Source organism: Emys orbicularis, chromosome 12 (assembly GCF_028017835.1).
Source record: "Emys orbicularis isolate rEmyOrb1 chromosome 12, rEmyOrb1.hap1, whole genome shotgun sequence".
Taxonomy (NCBI): domain Eukaryota; kingdom Metazoa; phylum Chordata; order Testudines; family Emydidae; genus Emys; species Emys orbicularis.
Genome location: NC_088694.1, coordinates 3,337,997 through 3,357,743, shown reverse-complemented (window position 1 = coordinate 3,357,743; position 19,747 = coordinate 3,337,997). Strand labels below are relative to the sequence as shown.

At 51.4% G+C, this 19,747-nt stretch overlaps 1 protein-coding gene across 1 annotated transcript; it reads left to right on the top strand.

The window, feature by feature from the left end:
- The first annotated feature begins 4,344 nt into the window (after positions 1 to 4,344).
- On the top strand, positions 4,345 to 18,993 carry FKBP1A (FKBP prolyl isomerase 1A). Its single transcript, XM_065414369.1, has 5 exons — positions 4,345 to 4,428; positions 4,543 to 4,590; positions 15,450 to 15,562; positions 18,243 to 18,404; positions 18,862 to 18,993. Exons 1-4 carry the CDS (start codon positions 4,392 to 4,394, stop codon positions 18,369 to 18,371), a joined length of 327 nt encoding a protein of 108 aa, XP_065270441.1. The 5' UTR covers positions 4,345 to 4,391; the 3' UTR covers positions 18,372 to 18,404; positions 18,862 to 18,993.
- Positions 18,994 to 19,747: the final 754 nt, after the last annotated feature.

The window sequence follows — 19,747 nt, the reverse complement described above, 5'->3', positions numbered from 1 at the left end:
AATCAGATGAATTTCTCTGTGAAAGGGGTCACAGGAATGGACTAAGCTACCTGCGATCTTGCTTTCTTAGGGGTTTATTACAAGGTCTGCCCTGTGCCTGCCATCTGCAGGAGTGTCAAATTCACTCAATGGAAACGGCTGAATTGCACTTTTAATAGTTTCTAGAACAGCTCTACAAAATCAGCATCTTGTACTACCTTCAGCACACCACAAATGTCCCACTGCACAGAGATCAAGGGTTGGGTCTGGGCCTTCTGTAGTGACTAAACTTTCAGTAAGTAAAAGTTAATTGCCTTTGGCATCATGCATTAGCTTGTTATTTTTCAGGCCAGTGCCTTTTCTGCCTTTTCTTTAAACCAGCGGTTCTCAACCCACCGGCAGCCCAATCAGCACACAGCTGCGGCCCATGTGACATCCTCGGGGCCATACAAGTAGAATATATCTATATCTATATCTATTGTGTGGACGCAGCCCTCATAACACAAAGAGAGCTGCATATGAGTCCACAATGGTAAATAGGTTGAGAACCACTGCTTTAAACATTTGAGCTTGCAGCTACTCAATCTGCACACACAGTGGCAGTATTTGTGCAAATTAGCCCCCAGTTTTGCACCCACTTTATTTGAAAATCTGGTCCTTAGAGTGGCATCATGAGGCATAAGAGTTAACTACGCTTTGCGATGAATGGGGAAGATCCCATCTCAGAGCTGTAGCAGGATGTCTGCAGATAGCTTGGCAGGAAAGCAACATTATATCAGTTACACGCAGATCACATTTACTTTGTCACGAGGGCCAGAAATGTAATTCAGGAAGGCTGGTCTGGGTGTTTTGAACCTAGTGGGCTATGGCCCGTTGCTTCCCATTCAGCGTTGTTGTCTATGTATTTTGATGGCCTTTGTGTGCCAAGAAATGAAACATGATTAGTTCTCATGCTAAAAGACATATGGTCGACAAGAACTGTGTTCAGATGCATTTGCAATTGCTATATCGCACCATTCAGGCTGGGAAGGATGTGTATTGTGCTGCACCATCCTTACAGGTGGATTTGTATTTGTAGATTTGTATTTTCTGATGTCAGTATTTTTCAACTGTTTTTTTAACTATAAACTCAAAGGCAGATTTTTAAAAGTATTAAACTGGTGCAAACATTAATGTTTTCTCCCCTTGGCATTTCTTGCTTTGCAAGCAGAAGGCCTCCCTTCACAGCTCTCCCTGTGGATCAGCCAGCTTGGTGGGGAATTGTTCAAGGAGAATCAGCTTGTTTTGCAGGTTGTAAAGTTTAACCATGAACTGAGATACTAGAAGCTGACACCTCATTCTGTTCCCTGCTGAGTGCAGACCTCACTGTGGTGTCACCAAGGGTGACCAATGAGGTCTTCTTCCAGCTCATCTCTGTGTCTCAGGCAGCCCTTGCTATGCCCCCTTCCCCATTAAGAAACTTCTGTTAAAGAGATCCTGGAAATCATGTGGGCATTGCAGGTGTTCAGTAAGGAGTAAGATGAGAACACCAAGCTCAAGGGGGATTTGAATCTAGGTCTTCAGAAGTGACCGACTAACCCACCAAGCCTTCCACAACAGTTAACGGGGAACCACGGACCTAATGTAGCTCTTTATTTTTCTTCTGAGCTTTATGTCTTGAACCAGTATTTTCTAACATAGCCTTGTGGTGGAATGTACACGCCTTCACATGCAGTCTGACAGGAAAGGGATTACGGCAGGGCTGGAGGGTGACTGGGCATACTTGAAACTGGCTACAGCTATAAAGAGACTTGTCTCTCAGCTGGGAGGAGCTCTAGTTAGGGGTAAGATGTTTCTCCGAAGAGCACAGCAGAGATGCTGACAACGTGTTTGGCCAGAAGAGCAATTGGATCCAAGAAAGTACAGGAGGCCCTTTGTTAGAGCTTAGACTGTATGTGGGGAAGGTTAACTGGGCAAAGCCATTTTCCTGGGGCTCAGTGTTTGAGCTGGAAGAAGCTAGTTCTGATACTTCTAGGAGCCACTAAACACCTTTGCTGGGTCCTGACCCAGCAGGGTAGATGGGACATGGAGAGTTCCTGAGCAGTCTGCTGTGAGGTCAGAGTGGGGCTCAGAACTCTGAGAGGCGCCTGAGGAAGCGTGGGGTAATCGCTGGCTGGAGTTATTGACAAGCTTTCAGCTTCACTTTTGCCAGTACACTGATGGAAACTGGGGGTGTGAGCAGATGCCATTTTACTTTTCTAAGGATAATCTGTGGTACATTGGTGGCACCAGTCTTTGCCAGGCACTTATTAACACACTACTGATGATGCTATTACATGAGATAGAATCTCGCCTACTACTAGTGATCACATCTTGTGTAACAGATCATCTCTGTCTTGGGTGCTTAGGGCTATAGTCAACTGACTGGGAAAAATATAGGTAAATTTTTAATTGCTGCCTAAAGGGCTTGTGGGAGTTAGCACCACTACAGCTCCACTAGGGAGGAAGGATCATCCTGTGGTTAAACATCAGGTGATCTGGACCATTGCTATTCTGCAGGTTACTTATGTGACCTCTCTGTGGCATGGTTTCACCGGCTGATAACAAAGATGGTAACACTTCCTACCTCATAGGGAAGCTGGGCAGTTAAAATGACTAAAGCGTGCAAGGTGCTCATATACTTGAGTGATGAGCATCATGAAAATACTTATAAATAAATAGAGCTGTGTCTTCCCTTCCCGCATCCTCACTCCCATTTACCAATGTGGGGAAGGTAAATGCTAGATTTCAAGAGCAGATCGCTGTGGTCCCCTTCGACAGAGATAATAATCAGCAGTGAGATGAGCGTGCGCCTTCCTATTTCCATCTTGGATTTGGGCTTACCGCCTTTCCTCTGCTGGCACCAGTCTGGTGGAAGTGGGGGCGACATCAATCTGGCAAATAATAGAACGGGGGTGTGTGAATTGAAATATTTCTACAGTTAAGAACAAAGCAAACCAGGAATGTTGGAGTTTGAATATTTTGCTTTCTAAAAGATTTGAGCAATGAAGTTCAATTAAAATCCTGTGTTCCAGCCTCTTATCTATTATGTCATGCATCTCCTCTTGTCTCGCATTTTAATGCCACCCGCTGAAAGTGTTTGCTTTTTTAACGCTCTTCCCTGTCCGTGAAGCATCCCTGCTCACATAGCAAAAGTCAAATTCCTCCACTTCAGATGAGGAAATAAGACTTCTAACTAGAAATAATCCTCTTCAATGCAAAGCCACTCCTGGGTCGCGAAGAGATTTTTGGATAAAACAGTTGCTCGTGTAATGGGGGGAAGCGCCTTTGAATGTAGAGTCCAAAGCCTGAGGGCTTGTCTACAGGTACAGAGCTAGAGCCCTGATGCGGCAGCTGTAGCGCTTTAGTGAAGACGCGACTACTTCTCCTGTAGTGTCCACCTCCCCGAGAGGTGGTAGCTCTGGCGGCAGGAGAACCTTGCCTGTGACACAGTGCTGTCCCCTGGGGCGGGGCGGGTGTTAGGGTGACCAGACAGCAAGTGTGAAAAATCGGGACAGGGGTGGGGGGTAATAGGAGCCTATATTAAAAAAAAGACCCCCAAATCGGGACTGTCCCTATAAAATCGGGACATCTGGTCGCCCTAGTATAGGGTGATCAGACAGGCGGAGATTAGGGGCTTTTTTTTTTATATAGGCAACTATACCCTCCCCTCCCCCGAAAAAAACGTGTCCTGGTGTTTCACACGTGCGAGCTGTCAGCCCAGGTCGGTGTAACTATGGCTCAGGGGGTGGATTTTCACCCCCGCCCCGAGCGATGGCGTTACACCGATACAGGGAGGCCGGGCCTGACACTGCTTCAGTGCAGCCCCCCAGCCGCCAGGGGCTGACCCCGACAAGCGCTGGGAGGGAGGCGAGCTCATGGGGCTCTCTGGACAGTCTTACCCGCCGGCTCTCTGCAGCGAGCCCGGCCTGGGGCAATAGGGGCGCGGAGCGCTACCTCGATGTTCCCAAGCCCCAGCTCCTGGAGTCGTGTGTCTGCAGCGCCGTGGTCTCGGGGGAGGGGGGGCGGAGACGCTGGGACACGTGCCCGGCGCAGGAGAGGCTCCAGGCCGGCGGGCGGCAGCGGCTCTGCTCAGGGGCGCCCGGTTCCCATGGCAACGATCCCGGCGCGCCCTGTGGGGCCAAGATGGCCGCCCTGCGGCGGCCCGACACGGCTCCGCGCGCAGGGGAGCGAGGGGGTGGGGGACTTCACGCAAGATGGCCGCCGCCTCCGCGCAGGGCGGGGCCTCTCTAGGCGGCGAGCTCTCTATGGCGGCGGCGTGCGGGCCGGGCCGAGCCGAGGAGGCTGCGCATGCGCACGCGGTCTCCTCCTGCCTCCTGCGCTGAGTGCGGCGGCTGCGGGATCAGGCGGGCGGCGGCGGCTGTGGCAGCGGGATGGGCGTGCACGTGGAGACCATCGCCCCCGGAGACGGTGAGGGGAGCCCGGACCCGCCGCCCCTCGCGGGCTGCCCCCCCCGGGGGACCCCCGGCCTCGCCCCATCCCCCCCGGTCCCACCGCTCACGGTCTCTCTGTCTCTCCCCGCAGGGCGGACCTTCCCCAAGCGCGGACAGACCTGCGTGGTGCACTACACGGGTGAGTCCCGCCGCGGGGGGGGGCTGAGCCCTGGGGGCTGTGCCCCGTGGGGTGGGGGCTGTGCCCTGTGGGGGGCTGTGCTGGGGGGCCGTGCCCTATAGGCTCTGCCCCGTGGGGTGGAGGCTCAGGTCTGCATCGTGGAGTGGAGGAGCTCCAAGCATTTGATGGAGCTGGGGGGGCGGGGGAGACAGTAGGGTGTGTGGTTTGTGGGGGAGGGGCCATGGGATGGGCCACTGCCCCCCCCCCCCCCATGAGTAAGGGGGGGAAGGTACTTGGAGGTCTCCATTGTGGATTGGCTGGGGGGCAGTCCGTTGCTTGGCTTTTGGAACCTGGCTTTTGTGAGGCAATGAAGAGGCCTGGTACAGAAGGAGTCTTTCCTTGTGTACGTGCCCCCTAAGTGCTGAGACCAACCTGCAAGAGTCGAGAGCAGACGCCCCCCTGGACTGGGATACATGTTTAAAGGGTAACCGTTCACTGCAGCACTCGAACAAGCAGCTGCTTTGTAGCCCTATGTTCAGGCAGTCCCTGGTGGGCTGTGTAACTCCTTCGCATGCAATATTCTGCTAGGGATCATCTCACTTTGTTCTTTGCTGTGTCTCTTCTGATGGGTTCCCTAGAGACAGGTGCATTTAGCAGCCCCACCCTTGGGTGTAGGTCAGATAGGAGGTGCTTTGGTGAAGTTTCTGGGTGTCCTACTGTTTGGTTGGCTCTGTGGTCTAGCAGGAGGGCCCGCAAGCAACTTGCCCTGTCATCTTTCCCTAATGTCTCCAGTGTTCTACCCTTCTCAGCCAGAAGTCTGTTCCCTTTGATGGTGGAAAAGGGATAAGCATGTGGGATGGCGGCATGGAGTCCAAATACTGTGTGCTGTGGGTCCATCTACATTACAGGTGTCAGGAACCTGATTGTAATAGGATTCCAACTTCAGCGTAGGCAGGACTATAATGCGGTCAATGTCTTGATGCTGTCCAAAGCTTCAGCCACAGAAGAAGGGGAAGGTCATGGGACAGTGTTTTAACTGGGTCCCAAGACACAATTGTATTAGTGTAGAGTGTAAGTACCATGACGTGGTTGATAGTGTCTCCTTTACACAAGAAGTCAGAGGTAGTTCTCTGTTTTGGAGAATCCTTTCCGTGAAGGAGCTGTTCATTCTGTGCTCAAGTCAGGTTATTATCTCTCTCCCCATAAATTCTTGACTAAACCTAGCTGTAAAGTCTTCCTGACAAGCAATTAAAAAAATTAAAACGGTGTAGAAGGGTTGGGCTTGCTGCTCCTTGGCTCAGAAATATCTGAGCAGACTAACCTTTCTCCACAGCCGCACGCCCTGTAGTGACAAATGTTCTTGTTCCTGTCCAATCCTCATTCCTTGCCTGTTACCTTTTAACACTCTCCATGATGTAACATTGTGCATCTGCTGGGACAAGCAAATAGCCTATTTTACCCTCTTTGGCGATTCTTTGCCCTCCTGGTTTGAAGCCGGATTGGCTGTGATGTAAAATGGCACACCAGCTCAGCCAACCTGCAGCTCTCAATTCTAGGATCAGCTCTGTAGCTGTAAAGAGGGGCAGTGGGAGATGCCAGCTGTCATTTGGTGAGCGATGGATGTTTTATGACTTGGTTGCCTGTCTCTGTTCTGGCTTGGTAGTGTAGGACTCCCAGTTCGCGGTGGTGGTGGTGGTCATTCCAAGGTCTTTCTAAGGCACATGTTGCTATAGCTTAGCCTATTAGCACTGTCTTCAGTAACTTGGTCACTTTTAAGATAAATAATCTCAGATAGTTCTCCCCTGTCTCCAATGCTCCAAACTCTAGTCTTCCGCCTGTCCTAAGGAAAGAGGGGAGGTGGCAGTCTCCTGGGGCTGCTACTGTTTGAAGAAGAGCCACTGTCGGGAACGCCTGGGTCCATCTCCCTCCCCCAAGCTGTGGAGCCGTGCCCCTTACAGTCCTGCCCCATGGTGGGGATAGGGGGAGGGGGAGGTTCCAGGGTACGGTGAGGCTAGATCTCTGTGCTTGCTCCTGCAAGGCTGATGGCTCACAACCAGGCCATCTGCTTCTCCTTCCTTCCCCGTTAACCTTTTAATCGGGGGCGGGGTGGGGGAGAGGAAATGGGGCTGCCGGCAAAAGAGGCAGCCCCATTTCCTCTGCCAGTGCAAGAACAAAGGGATGGCTGGCAGGCACTCAAGTGGCTCTCGGTGGGCCAGTGTTGCTGCATGCCAGCCCTCCGAACTCCCCAGCAGCATCCCCTCTCCCATCCCTATTGCGAGCCTTTACTGGCTTTGAGGCAGCACAGAGGCTTCTCCCTGGGATCCCTTCCTAACTCCTCCCCACAGATTCATTCAGGGGGAGTTGTCCCAAGTGTTTCCTTCCCGTCCCATCCCCACTACAGATCTCAGGCTACTTTCGAAGCAGCAGCAGCCTGTCTTCAGTGCATCACTCCCCCCCCCCCCAGCTTATATTCTAATGGCCCTTGGGGCTGAGGATTTGCTCTGAATTTTTGGTTCCTTGAGAGAATGGCAGCTCAGCAGTGAGAGACCCTGGTCTGCTGACCCCCCGGGACAATGCCAGCAAAACTCTCCAGTCTGCGCAGTGGCTGTTGGCTCTACTACCCCCCTCTCCCTGTACGTGGGGCTTGTCAAGAGCAGGATGACTCAAGGCTTGCTGTGCAGATTGGAGAGGGGACTTGTGTCCTAAGTAAACGTTTCAGGCATGCACAGCTCAACTCCCCTGTCCCGCTGGCTATTTAGTAACTTTCCTGGAATCTAGAACCGGGTAAATGAGAGCACTAATTTGGAGTGCATTGTATGCGGTTCCCAACAGGTACCTTAAAGGGCACAGATATGGGATTAATCCCCAACTCACAATTGTCTGAAGTGCAAACAGCTTCTACTCTTGGCAGTGAAGGAATTTCCGGTCCCAAGGCTGCATACTTGTAGCTTTCTGTAATGGCTCACAATCGCTACATGGCAATGCAGGTCTTATTTAATTCAGCTTCATTACGTTACAGTTCTGGAGTCATTTGATTAGAAAGTTATTTTTTGTCAAATATCTAGTTCTGAAACCATTATTGCAACATAATTAAATGGGGATCTTTGAGAACGGTCTATTTAATAGTATCAATGTACCTATTATGTTGAATTTGCAAAGCTAGAGACGCTCAGGCTCTCTTGCATGGATGTGACTAGCAAGAGCAAAGCAGCTTCGCTGGGTGCAGGTAAACCACAGCGCTCCTGTTTCTTTGTCCTATTTGGTTTCATTTTAACACATCTGGTTCTCGAGCGCGGTGACTTAGGTAAAAAGCACGTATAGCGTTTGCCAACAGTCTGTGGAGAAGTCTCTCTAGGCTGCCACTTCATAAGTATGTGTTCAGGATGTTGCTCTACCAGTTCTTTAGCAATGGAATGTGTGTACTGCACGTGTGGGGTGGTAGTGGGCTCTGGTCCCCAGGCTGGCTGACCCAGCACTTCCACAAGTGTTTCATTTTATAAAAGCAGTCAAACTGACAGTTCATGAAAGATGCTAGATTGACATCCTTGGAGCTTGATGTCTCTAATCCGCACAAGCTGTATTCATGGGCCAGAGCGGCCGGGTTCCACTGAGCTTCCCTACCGAGGTACCTTGACCCTCTTCCACAGGGACCACCTCTAGCAGAAAGAGGATGCTCTTGGCTGAGTGCCCATTTTCGCTTTCACCATAGACGCCTGTCCACCAGGAACTAGACCTGGAGCCAACTCAAATATGTAATTGATCAAAATCAGCCACTCTATTGTAGGGTAATCAGGATTGTGCCTGTCTTTAAAAATGGGGCAGGGTGATCCTGACAATTAGACCAATGCGCCTTACCACAGTGTCAGGTAAACAAGTTAGAAGAATAGTATTAAAGCACCTAGGAAAGCATGCTAGACCAACCAGTACTGTGTGTAATGGGAAGTTGTCTCTCTCCAACCTGGGAGGATTCTTTGAGAGGTTAGTAATGCAGCGGCTAAGGAGCCCTGCTGGATAGAACACATTTGGGTTTTCAAAAAAGCCTTTGATAAAGTCTGTTACAAAAGGCTATTAAGGAAACTAAGTCGAGGGAAAAGTTCTCTCATGTATTAGAAACTGGTTAAGAGAAAATAGTGGGACTGAATAGCCGCTTCTGAACGGGGAAGTAGGTTAATTGTGAGGAGTCCGAAGGATCCGTGCTAGGGCTGGTTACTAATGATCCGGGGGGGGGGGGAGGGGGTAGGATGGCAAAGTGTACTGAGGCTGCAGTTATTTAGCTCAGTTGGGACTCGAGGGGTTATAGAAGAGCCACAGAAAGTCCTAATGTAGGTGGGAGATTGGGTAACACGATGGGGGTGTTCACATAGCACTTCTCATTGTGGTGTCTGCACTCCAGACTTCTGGCTGGCCGGGGTAGGTGGAGGGAGTTCCTGCTTGCTGAGGGTGAGCTGGGTGAGGGCCGGAAGGTGAAGTTTAGTGGCGGCAAATGCAGGATGTGGGACACCGGAAGGGAGATGTAGGTGTCACTGTGGCCAGCTCAGTGAAAACACTTGCTGCACGGTGGCACTGAGAAAGAGGCAGTCGGGTGTGAGGCTGCACTGAGGGAAGAACAATCTCCCCAGGCTGTTGGGGAAGTTGGTGGTAGCCTCGCCTGGAATCCCGCGGTCAGTTTGGATCATTCACATCTCTACAGCACGTGGCAGAAATTAGAAAAGGTCAAGAGAAGGGCAGTGGATGTGGAAAAGCTTCTGTAGGAAGAGCCTAGAAAAATGAACACTGGTTAACTTAGAGGGGAGATTAATCAAATAGTGTCCCTTAATTAATAGCACCTCACTGACCTTGTTAGGAGTTTGTTTGAATTGGTTTGAAGGTTAGAATCTGTCCATGTAGGCTGTAAACTGTTTGGGGCGGCGCCTGGCACAGTGGGTCGATGATCCATGATTGGGGCCCCAAGGTGCTGCCATAAATACAAAGCATGACTGTTGTCTGTTGTTAGGAAGAGATTTCCCTCATGGGTATGTTATTACATAACTGTCCATTGTGGGGTTTAACACCTTCCTTTAGCATCTGGCATTGGTCACTGGCAGGATGCTGGACTGGTGACCTCTGGTATGCTGCTGTTATCCACAGGCTACCTCTGTTGGTCATAACTGAGCCAGATTGATCGTAGCTGACCTAGCGTTGCAAGGTTTCCTGCCCCTTTACCAGTCGTTAGGAAACGCAGCTGGCCTGAGCAGAGGTGTCTGTCGTAGAGCATTAGGATGACATAGGCATTCTGTTCATATCTCATGCAATAAACAGTGCTAGTGCAGGAATGTTCTTTGTTTTCCATGCCATTTCTCGCAGCCTCTTCTCCAGTGAGGGCCCCATCTACCTTGACGCTGCTTTTCAGTTTAGGAGATGGAGGGGCCTGAAGCTGCTGGTTCATCCAGAGGGCAGGCGGATTTCAGGCCATCCCTCTTCCAGCACTAGTGACCAAGAGGGCAGGGTGCTGTGCAGGGGAGCTTTAGCTGGCTTGCACATTGCATCTTGGGAACGGCCAAGTGCATGCTGTCTGCAGCTCCTGAAGCAGAGCCAAGGGCTGTGCTCCGGGATCCCTGGTGCAGGAGGTAGATTGCTTTCTGGATTACATGCCCCGCAGTACTAGGACAATGCCTTCTCTTTCGCATTGCACAGTAAACATAACCCTGTCTGCGAACCTTAAACTTCCTGTTGGCTTGGTTTTGCTGTCAGCAGTTTGTGCCATTATCTCAGAGATCAGGCCTCCAAAGAGGAATTGGTACAAGACTCCACATTCTTAATGGCATGGGAACAGCCTGCCTGAGTGAGTGGCTCTTGCCCTGGGCCAGGCAGCCACACTTGGTCCATGGAGGTGCCTGGGCTGGAGCTGCGGCACGTCTGTTCTCTGTGGGGGTCCCTCGCCTTTGGAGCTCACTACACCCTCCACTCTGATGTAGCCCAAAGTTGAGTTGCAGGGCATTCTGCAGGGCTCATTTCTTTTTGAAGGGGAGGGGCTCTTGAAGAGGGGAACCTTGCATGAGAGGCGATGCTAAGGGAGGGTGGGGGACACATCCTCCTGTCTCCTTTGCAGCTGGTTTTGCTCTGTGGTTGTTTCTAAAGGCGTGTAGACCTCAGCTAGCGACATGGTTTGCAGTAATAGTAACATGCCAGATGCAGCATGTTGTCCTCTTGCTCAAGGGGACGAATGAGAAACATCCAGTCCAAACCCACTACAGGAGTAAATACAAAAGGCCCAGGAAGCAGAGCTCTGCCCATGGGAGTCGGGAGGCAACGTCCCGGTGGGCAGCCTGGCTCTCTCCCACCCCGGCCATCTCCACTGCCGGAGAGCAAAGGAGGGGGCTGGGGTTCCCAGGGTGCTTTCCTGCTTGTGGGCTCCATTTCAGCCTCTGATTAGTTGGTGTCTTGATGCTTCGCCTCCAGCCACTGGAAGGGAAGAGTCTCTGGTCCCAGAGCATCTGAAGAAAAGGGGTAGTTGTCTTTGCTACTCTGCCCCTCTTTCTGGATGGTTCTCCGCTCGGCATAACTCCAGGACCTGCTAGAGCTTCCCCAATCCGCTGCAGTGTGGAAGTGACTTGATTTTTGACAGTGTCACAGCTGCCCAGAGGGTTCCAAAGAGCATCTGTGAAACTGACTAGCATCCTGTTAATTTCCCTCTGCCCCATGCCACAGATGTGAGCAGAGGCACTAGAGCCATGCGTTTGCAGACTCAGGAAAACACTTCATCGGGTCATACTTGGAAAGTGAAGCTCTTCAGGGCTGGGGCCACATTTCCCTGTGCACTGCCTGTTACAGTGGTGCCCTGATCCTGACTGGGGCCTCTGACATGAGTTTAAATTCTGCAGGAAATTGGATGCCTTGGTGTCCCCCCCACCCCACACATTGGCCAGGGCAGGAAGTGGTTCACTGGTGCACAGACTCCGAGCGCTGGCCTGGCCGTGGTGCATTGTACCTGAATGTAGAGCAGGCAAGGGTAGGGAATAGTTTCTCCCTTTATGTCGCTATAATTTGCAGTTGGCTTGTGGGAACGTCTGCTGATCTGCTCCCTAGCACTAACATCATACCCAGGCCATGAGATGCTCAGCTCTATATCGAAGTCACAAGCTGTAGGGGAGAGGAAATCAATAACCTTAGTGCCACCCCTGGTGCTGTAGGCATGCACGCCACCAGGGCTGTGTGCTAAAATGAGGGTGCAGAGGTGCAGGGGAGAGGAAAAGCATAGCCATGCCTGTCCCTTTGGAGCGTGAGGGGCTCCTGTGCCACACCCATCATTAATAGAATGATGATAATTGGGAGAGGAAAGAGGAGCTGGGGGAGGGGGAGGGGATTATCAGCGAGAGGGAAAGTTCACTCCCTCCCTCTTTGTGCCCTTGCTCCAGCTGGTTGCAGCACCTCCCTGGCAGCATTGTGTTCTGCTTCCCGGAAAGGAAGCCTCGGAAGAGAACACCGTGGTGGTGGGAGAGGGGAGGATAGCGAAACACTGTCCAGCCTGACCCTGTAAAACTACCAGCCTTCTGCTCCCTGCTTTGGCACAGCACCCAGTGTGTGGCTCAAAGGATTGTGGGATTTGGGTGAGTCGCAGCAGACGGTGGCTGATTTGTCGATCCCAGGTGCGAGAAGGCTGAGAACCGAGAGGGATTGTATCCCCGCTAAAAGCAAACAGTGACTACCAGCTCATTGTTCCCTGGGCCAGGACGGTGTTTTGCTTGGCAGGGCTATGCTGGTGCTGACTTGCTGAGCCAGGGACCTCGGAGTTGAATTCTTTGGTGCAAGGGAGCTGCTTTCCAAGCATTGGGCACATTAGCAGTATTTGAAAAATCCCTGGAGCTTATTCCTGTAAATGAACAAAAGTCCAGCAAACACATGCCTGCGTGGAGGTAGGGTGGAGTGCTAGTGGGTGACCTGAATGGAGCTGGACAGGACCGTGTGAGAACTGTGCTAATTGCAGTTAGATCTCCTCTGACACACAGCAAGGCACGGAGCTCCTCTTAGCCTGCCAGCACTCTCTGTACTCGCAGACAATCCCCATTATTGGCCGGCTCGCCTACGCTCTCAACGGGGCAGCGCCATTGCGGAGCCTGGGGCGCTGCGAGCTAGAATGGGGGCCGGGCGCTCTGTGCTTTGGTTTTTTCGCTATTGTAAGGCGATGATAATTGCAGCACTTTGGGAGGTACTCTGGAAATGTTCTGTAATGGATTGTACGAGAATGGTCTCCACACGGCAACGTGCTCCAGCCTGTTATTAAAGCTGAACTGTGCCGTGCGGCGAGGGCTGTTTCACGCAGGTTAGAAAGCGTGTGGAGCGCTGTAGGGCAGATTTCACTTTGGGTACCTGGCTTTGGAATTATTTTGCCTTTCAAATGTGCTCTACTGGCTTCGAGTCTTTAGTCTCGGAAAGGCAGGCGGTGCTGCCTCAGCACTGCTGGTGAGCGGTGAGCTAATGGGCCTCGTTTGGAAAGGCCTTGTCTCGCTTGGTGTGGGCTTTAGTGTCTATACCCCTCGGGAATGCTGGTTGGATAGCAGCAGGCGGCCTGACGAGTGGTGTTAGCAGTCCTGTCGCATGGTTGTTTTGACACGGCCGGTCAGGGACAGCCGATTTGAGCCAGTGCACACACAACTCATTCCCAGATTGATCTATCAAGGAGCAGCTCATCTAGTCGGCATTGTGTAGGGCGAGTTCCTGTGCTGCTTGCATCTCCCTTCACTGGTGTATTCACACATGCGAGGAACTTCAGTGGTTACTGCTCCCCCAGCACGTGGCTTTGTCCGTCCCCTTCCTTCCATTATATTGCTCCTCTCCAAGCGGCTCTACCCAGACCCATATCCTTGGCCCTCCCACCCACTTCCTATTTGGTTATGGCCCTAGACACTCTGGCTGCTGTGATAACACAGTCTGAAGTAAGATGTGATTTGTTCTCCCCATGTACACAGTGCATTTTGTCCTCTTGCCCCTGGGCAGTGACTCACTGTCTGCCCTGATTAGGGGAAATCTCTCTGGACAGTGCCCTGCTGGACGAGACAATGGATTTCTTTTTCCAAGAGTAAAACAGCTTCTGTTGGGGAAAACAGATGCTTGTTTTTGCAGAACTGGGGAAAAGAGAAGTGTGGGTAATGCAGTTAGTTAATCATTACACTCCTGGTTACTCTTCAGCCTGCTTGCGGTAGCTAACTAGCCTGTTCCAGTCTGGTGCCTGTGGGTGTTGATTTCTCAGTCACCTGTTGTTAGCGGGATCTAGGGCTCCTGTAGAAAGGAGACCCGTCCCTGGGCTAAACCGCCTCAGGCATCCTTTGTAGCAAACTGATAGTGTGACCCTTTAATTCTGCTTACAGACCCGCTTCGTTGCCCTGCTTCGGTTTAGTGAGCACAACGATTTCCTGTGCACCTTGAGCCCCTGGTTCTGTGGCTGTTCTCAGAAGCCCCATGGTTTGGATTTCTTGGGTTGGTGGGGGTCCCAGCTCAGTTCCCCTTGAAACTGGACTGTCACCTGGCTGCTTCTGGCCACGTGTGGAGGGCTAGAGGAATGTGTGGGATGAGGACAAAGCCAGTAAAATGGGATGCTGACTCCATGAGAACACCCGGTGGTGCAGAAATCACTTTTGATGCATTGTGTGCCCCAGGCTCCTCTCATGTGTGCAGCCCCCAAAGGGCTTATTCCTGGGTTGGCCGTTTGTGTAAGAAACTTGGCCAATGGACAAGCTCTGCTGCTTGTATAAGGCAGTGAAAGCTCCCAAGTTTCCCCAAGAAGGTCACGGAAACTCCAAGGAGCAAGGGAGGGAACTGCCAGAAGAGGAGGAAATTCCTCCTTTGCTTGTGTTCAGGAACTATATTTAGCCCCGAGGATGTTAACCTTGCTTTATCCAAAGTACCAATGCGCTCACTGTGGTAAGGGCTAGGTACAGGGCTCCCTTAGAAGAGGTGTGTATTCTGCACCTAGCATAACATGGCCCTGATTCTGGCTGCAGCTTGTGGGTTCTTGTGCGCTCAAATCCAAACTGAAACAAGCCAGGGGATCCAGGAGAAACGCCTTGATGCGAGTGCCTCCATTTCAGCTTCTAGCAGCAGACCAACGTGGGTGTGCTGTGCAGTGTTGGCTCTCTAAAAGCCCTGCCATCTCCCCTCTTGGCTGGGTGGGGTTGGTAGCGCAGGAGCCAGAAAGCCTGGCGTTCACTGCACAGCTTCTTTCAGCGTTGCGTGCCTGGTTGGCATGGCAATTGGTGGTTGCAGATCTGTGGGCATAAGCGAGAGGAGTGATTTCTCTGTGCTCCTACAGACTAACTGGGGATTTTGACCTTGTGAAGAGCAAGGTGCGATCAGGCCAGCAAGAACAATGGTGCAGTCTGATGTGCGACATGACCCATCAAGGAGCACCAGGAGATGGAAGGGCTCTTCTCCCTCCCCGCCATCATTGTTGTTCCCATCTTCCTTTTGGGTTCGTGAGGCTTGCATGTGATCTGACATGTCAGGAAGCTGTTCCTGACCCAGGAGGGAGTGATAAATCCACCTGTTCTGTCTGAACATTTCTTCTCTCCGTGACCTTAGCTTCTCCCCTTGCATTGCCAGCTAGAGAAGGCATAGCATCTGGAGTTGCACTCGATTCATTGGGTCCAGTTGCAAGTGGTGGTTGGGAATGTCTTCCCTCTGGGAGCTCTGCAATCTGGGCTATGCATCCTGTGGGAGCACCTGTACTTGAAAAGCTGCCCCCTGGAGGCCAGTAACTGACCTCTGCTGGGAGCCCTCCCTGATGCCAGGACTGCAACGTTTGGCATCGGTGTCTGGGAGCCAGTACCCTGCTGTTCACATGGGTGGTCAGACTGCACCAGGGTCTTTTCCATGCTGCGTGTTTGACGTATTGCTTCTCTTTTCAGGTATGCTGGAGGATGGGAAAAAGTTTGATTCCTCCCGCGACAGGAACAAGCCATTCAAGTTTGTGATGGGCAAGCAGGAGGTGATCCGCGGCTGGGAAGAAGGGGTTGCGCAGGTGTGTTGCTGTATCCCTCCCTGTCTGTTGCGAGGGCTGTTTGGAGATGAGCAACTGAGGATCAGAGACGTGGGAGAGACTCATGCTTGCGGCATGTGCTGTTCTCTTCTTTTCCCCGATCCAGGATTTTAAGTGTGGGAGTAAATGTCACCTTCTGCCTCACCGCCTCCTGGATCTGATGAGCTCAGCGGGGTTGGGCCTGCCAAGCCCTTCAGTGGGACACCTACAGGGTGTCAGTGACTCAGGAGGTGCCATCTCTCCTGCTGAATCCGCACTGACCCAATGTCCCAGCACAGTCTCTCAGATGAGACAGACCCAAAGTGGGGCTACCATCTCCCGGGCTGCCCCTCCTGCTTGGGAAGAGCTCCCTGTAAACATCTGCAAAATCATTGTCCACCATCAGATCTCTCCTTAAAACTCTTCTTTGCTATGGTGCCTACAAAAAACTGGACAGTGGCTGGCTGCTGGTGTGCTCAGACCGTCGCCTGTCATGCTGACCTATAGTGCCTCACTGTTTTCCTTGGGGCTCCCCTGTATGTCTGTATCCATCTAGCATCTCAGCTTATACTTAGATTGTCAACTCTGTGGGGCAGGGACCATCTTTTGGTTCTGTGTTTGTACAGCACCTAGCACAGTGGGGCCCTGGTCTATGACGAGTTCTCCTAGATGCTAGATAGTAAATAAATGTATCCCTTGAAAATGGAGCCCAAGGCATGCTGTAGGCGGGAGAGTGCAAACTGTATTGTCCTGGCCAAATTCCAGTTGGGTTCCTGGGCTCTGCCCTGTCCCCTTTGAGACCCTGCAGTTTCAGTAGAACGTAGATACTTACTTCCCATCGTTCCTGACTGTGCAGGGCTCACGCTTCGCCTTGTGTGTAGCAGTCCCTGCATAATACAGAGCTGGCCAGTATCCTGAGGAAATGGTCTGTGAGCTCCCCTTCTCGCAGCTCATATGAAGGGCATCTCCTATTCTGCTTCCTCTCCTGAGTGCATCGCCTTAACTGGGATCTAAAAATAGGACGTGTAGCCCATTTTCAGTGTGTGTCCTTCGCTTTCCTCTTTCAAATGCTCTTCCTACTTCCTGTTGTCTACTCCCCTCCGGCTTCCTGCGCCTCCTGTTGCATTCCCTGTGCCTAGGGCCTTGGGCCTTGCTCCTGTTCCAGGGGGCGTAACTCAGATTTGCATTCATTTCACTGTCAGTCTTCTGTCTCTCTGTAACGGGGGGTGTCAGTCTGCCCTGTTCTTTTGTCATCTCCTCCTCCCTCTGAGTGTTACTGTCTCTGCACTGCTCTCCTTTCCCCACCTGGCTGGGCCAGCACATGTAGCCAGAAGAATGATGGTATTTTCTAAAGCACCAAACTCCCATTGACTTTCACTAGCAGCTGGGTGCCTAACTTGCTTGGGTGCTCTGGAAAATCTCACCCCAAGTACCTTCCATCCGAAGTGATGGGGGCGAAATGTGTGCTGGGGTGGGGCTTCCAGGGCATCTGTGGCTTGGAGGACTAACCATCACTAGGCAACGGGAGTGCCCTTGTGGCTGTTGTCCTAACATGTCCACGTCTAGGCAGGGGTGACAGGAGGAATCTAAGCCAAGTCTGAGATTTTCCCCCCAGTCTCATTCTTCTCTTACTGTTGGCTTTCCGCTGCGCTTTGCAGAGTGCTCGTGGGTGGAACGCTGAGCTATCTCCACTCAGAGTGGGTGGCACAGCAGGCTTCATTAGCTGCCTTTGTCCGCACAGCACATGTGCCAGTCCCCGTGTCTTTGGTTGACGTCCCATGCAGCATGCCTGTAACCCAGCCCCTGATCAGAGCAGAACCGCTGTCTGCTGTAATGCTGGTTGAGTCAGGAACTTGGATACAGGTGCATATCTCTTCCATGGTTTATGCCAATCCTCTGCAGAACTGTGGAGCCTGGCATCAAACTTACACTAGCTGAGGCTGCGGGTCTTTGACTAACCAGAGAAAGGAGCATCTGCCATGATGCTGAAGTACCGTGGGCAGAAAGATTAGTGCACATAGCTAACGTATTCCCTTCTCACAAGAATCATGGGTGCATTAATTCTGAGTGAGGTGATTCCCGTGTGCGTCTGTAATCTAGTCTAAATGGAATTAGTTCCCACACAGTCACCTCCTCGATCCATCAGTAGGAACAGGATGGAATCTGAGCACGTACAGGAGATAAGTGACTTCTTCTCCCTCTTTGTCTTCAGGAATAACCCGAGGAGGAGGATGGGATGCATTGCAAGGGCTAATTATTATTAATTATCTGTGTTACCCTAGTGCCTGGGAGCCGTAGTCATGAAGAGATGCTGGTCCATGTGCTAGCGACGTACGAACCCTGAACAAAAGGCGGCCTCTCCCCCAAAGAGCTTACAGCCAAAGTATAAGACAAGATAACAGATAGCTACAGACAGACAGGGGAATGCAAGGGAACAATGAGACTTTGTCAGCGTGACGGGCAGTGGTCTAAGCATACTAGCAGCCTGACCGTGGTCATTGTTCTGTTGTCGGTTCCCTGCATGATGTCTCCTCTGTGCGGTGGGCAGAATGCCCGCGTGCTAACATCGGGCGCTGCCCTGTGGGTAGCTGCCCCGGCTAGAACATGCTTTGCGCTGTCGAGGTGCCGTTGCCTGGTTTGGAGTTTTTGCATTCGTCTGACTTTGTTCTGTGTCTTTCCACAGATGAGTGTTGGGCAGAGAGCAAAGATGATCATCTCTCCAGATTACGCCTATGGTTCTACTGGCCACCCAGGCATCATCCCCCCAAATGCCACGCTAATTTTTGATGTGGAGCTTATGAAATTGGAATGACAGGAGGCCCCTTCCTCAACTCCCTGTTCTTGGGTAGGTGAAGGCCAGGAACTGCCTGGTGACCGCCAGCACTTGAACTGCATGTCCTACAGTTGGTTCTGCTCATCTCAGAGGAGGGGAAGTAGCATCAGTCAGAAGTGTGTGGGGAGGAGGGGAAGGTGTTGCCTGTAACAGGGTTTGAGGAAAGTAGACTGAGCCTGCTTGTGTGTAGAGATTTGGGTGGCTTGGCCTGCTCCGAGGTGAAGCAGAGCATAGATCTGCTCCTAACCCAGCACAGCAAGTGGGGTTTCGTGCTGCAGGCGGGAGAGTTAATTGCAAAAGCTGAACATGCATCAGAATGCGCCTGCTCTGGTAATAACTGGGCTGCAATGGTTTTGTCTTCAAATCCCCTCACGTACCCCAGTTACTCCCTCCAGGGGTCTTGGGACTCCAAGTTGGGCTCCCTCTGCAGCCTACTTTGATGCATTGGCTCCTCTTCTCTCTCCAACAGGTTTGGCACATGGAGGAATCCAGAATCTCAGCTTCAAGAAAAATGCACATGACTTTGTATGGAGCTTTTCCTGATATTCCACTACACTCATTGTATAACCATATACCCTGATTGAATGTGTCTGATCACTCAGCTTTGCTTCTGACTCTTCCTCCTTGTATTGTGGTTTTATGTCTTTTAAACTATACGCCGTAAACCTCACCATTTTGGGGGTCAAATTCTTAATCTTATTTTTGTTCTGGGTATAGATTAAGTTGTGTATGATCGAGCATTTACCAGTAAGTACACTGAAGGGTTAACCTTAGATAGGAATTGTTTGAACAAAGAAAACCTGTTAATTTTTTGGATGCAAATATCTATTGTGTATTAAAAAAACAAATTGCTGCTGCTCCAAAAGCCATAGCTATCGAGGAGCTATCGAGGGCTGATTGACTCTGGAAAGCAGAGTAGTTCTAGGCTAATGTATTTGTTCCCTTGGCTGAAACTGGGCCCCTGGGAGCGACTCGCTTCCCCTTTCCCGTCTGCCTTGTGGAAGGACAGTTTCAACGCGGTGTTGATGCCCCAGCAGTATTTTTCCTCCAGGGTGGTTGGGGCTGCCCTTACAGCTGCCCCCATCGCTACCCATTGACTTTTCCATCTCTTGGTTATTTTCTCTTGTATTTCAAAGACCTTTTTATCTTTAGCCATCAAAGCTCTGCAACTACCTAAATTCAAGAACTTGAATTGAACTTTTTAAATTGAAGGTGCTGTTTATGGGGGGGGGGGAGGGGGAGATGCAAAAAGAAACCAGCCCACAAGAGAAAACCCAAACCCCAGTCGTCGTCATTACGACTTAGACCTGAGTGTTCTCTACCAAAACTTGATGCTGGTCATCACAGCCTGCAGC